Source organism: Galeopterus variegatus, unplaced genomic scaffold (genome assembly GCF_000696425.1).
Source record: "Galeopterus variegatus unplaced genomic scaffold, G_variegatus-3.0.2 Scaffold16, whole genome shotgun sequence".
Classification (NCBI taxonomy): Eukaryota; Metazoa; Chordata; class Mammalia; order Dermoptera; family Cynocephalidae; genus Galeopterus; species Galeopterus variegatus.
The window spans coordinates 815,754-818,088 of NW_007726127.1; the positions used below are offsets into that span (position 1 = coordinate 815,754).

The window sequence follows — 2,335 nt, forward strand, 5'->3', positions numbered from 1 at the left end:
AAAAAAAAAAAAAAAAAAAAAAAAAAAGAATTTTTTAAAAATGAAGAAAATCTAAGAGAGCTAGCAGATGATCTTTTTTTTTTTCCTTTTTGTCTTTTTTACTGACCGGTAACGGGATCACAACCCTCGGTGTCGGGCCCGTACCGGGGACCGGCAACGGGATCACAACCCTCGGTGCTGCGCCCGCACCGCGCTCAGCCAGTGAGCGGGAACCGGTCTCCACATGGGATCTGAACCCTCGGCGGGAGCACCGCCGCACTCCCAAGCGGCGCACTCTCCAGTGCGCCACCGGGCCAGCCCCTAGCAGATGATCTTACGCACACAAGCATCTGAATCATGGGTGTTCCAGAGGGGAAGGAGAAAGGAAAAGGCATTGGAAACATATTTAATGAAATAATAGTGTAAAACTTCCTAGGTATAGAGAGCTGTACCTTTGAAAAGACAACTCTAAAACTTTGTCAATGTCATAATATAGGTTATGGTTTCAGAAAATGTTACCTCTGTCATGGGTAGTGTGAACACTACACAAAGCACTTTGGTAGGTCTGACCTGAGAACCTCCTTCTTATCTAGAAACGGTCTGTTTACGCCTCAAAATGTTAAGTATTTGCTTGGAAGGTACAATGAGGAGTTTCATTTTAGGGATTAAAAAAAAACTATTTTGTGCTCATAATAAATAGTAGGATGTTTATACTCCATATTACCTTCCTGCAAATAAATATCCATTTAAATTAACATAAACACACCCCCCTATAGACTCTTCCTTCATCTTCCTTTATTGTTCTGCCCCTCAGTCAGATCAAACTAACCTCCTTGGAACTGGGCCCCTTTTCATACTTCCTTAAGTGGCTAAGTAGATGTTTAAAAGTGTGCTAAGTGTGACAGTCTGGTGAAAGTCTGAGATGGCTAGGAGATCTTTTAAATTTACTGTTACACTCCACCATGTCTAGAAAAGGGGGAACCTATATTTCCAATGTGTTACTTAGTCAAATACCCTTAACATATGTTGTTGATCTCACCTTCGATATAGCTTGGACTGTCCAAAACTCATAATTACCAGAGGTACGTGGAAGGTAGTTAAAACTAGAATGACCTGGAGAGAGACAAAAGCATTCTGTCAATAAGAAATATACTTCAATTACATGCCAGTATGTGATGGGATTAAGTCAACATCTGAAAGATTGTTGATAGCCCTACTTTGTAGTATATCTGAAGTATAATGTAATATATCTGAAAACCAAGAAGGACCAAGTTACTAGGGCTTAGAATGATTCAAGAAGTCCTTGACTCCTTTTTTAGGGATGATCCCCATTGCCTACACTTGCAGCAATGAGGTAGAGCTACTCAAATACACATGACAAGAAAGAGAGGACTTAACTATTTTGTATTTGTATTATCATAAGATATTTTCAGGCAAGAACCATCTCTCCTTTCTACTTACAGAGGCTAGAATAGTGTGGGTGTTCCCATAGAGGTCACTGTGTCACATATATCTGTCCTTTTCTTTTCCCTGCTGTTAGTTCTCCATGAATAAATAATTATTTTTCTACATAAAAGTATGCATGAGGAAAAGATTCTGGATAGATTAAATAAAACAAGAGTCTGGGGAGTCTCAAAAAGCCATATAATAAGAAATCTTGGAGACATCAACTATCTTAGATAAATGCATAAATCATAGAAATTAGGACACATCTCAAATTTTAGAAGAAACAGCCATGCTTAAAGAAATTCTACTGGAAGTTTAAAAATTAATTAAAATAAGAAATATACACTTTGTTTTTCAGAACCAAACTTTTATTTCTTTAGGCTTCTGACATAGCTATCATGTGCCTCAATGCTATGATAAATGCATTAGTGGAATACCAGAAGGCATGAAACATAGCCTCTGCTCTTATTTACGCAGGATAATAACAGAGCCAGGTAACACCAAGCCCTGAGACCAATTTAAGACCTGAGGGCCATGTATCCTCAGCGTACCTTCCTAGTGGGAGACCAGCTGCATACTAAGAAGGATAAGGAGCTGACTGACTCTCCCTCCGTTCCCCCAATCCTGGCAGTATTTCCTTTGTGGTAGTGGCAGAGACAACAGAAGGAGTCAAACAACCATGAGTCCCTGGGTACCACAGTCCTTCAACACAACTGTGGGAAAGGACTCAGAAATAATATAGCTTGGAGGAAAAATGCCAAGATGTGTAATGCACGCTTTTCTGCTTCTACACAGGGTTTTTTCCCAAGTATTCTGAGATTCCCGTCTCAGCACACAGCACTCTCTTTCCTTTTTCTTCTTCTTGCTCATCTCGATGCTAAACAGCCACCAAAAAAAAAAAAAAAAAAGG

At 39.7% G+C, this 2,335-nt stretch overlaps 1 protein-coding gene across 1 annotated transcript in view; it reads right to left on the reverse strand.

Annotated features, from left to right (window-relative positions):
• Positions 1–2,335, reverse strand: part of SORT1 (sortilin 1) — a 59,196-nt gene that overhangs the window by 56,356 nt on the left and 505 nt on the right. Inside the window, exon 2 of the mRNA XM_008566477.1 lies at positions 1,019–1,092. Coding sequence (XP_008564699.1) covers positions 1,019–1,050 — 32 coding nt within the window. The 5' untranslated portion in view covers positions 1,051–1,092. The remainder of the gene's footprint in view (positions 1–1,018; positions 1,093–2,335) is intronic.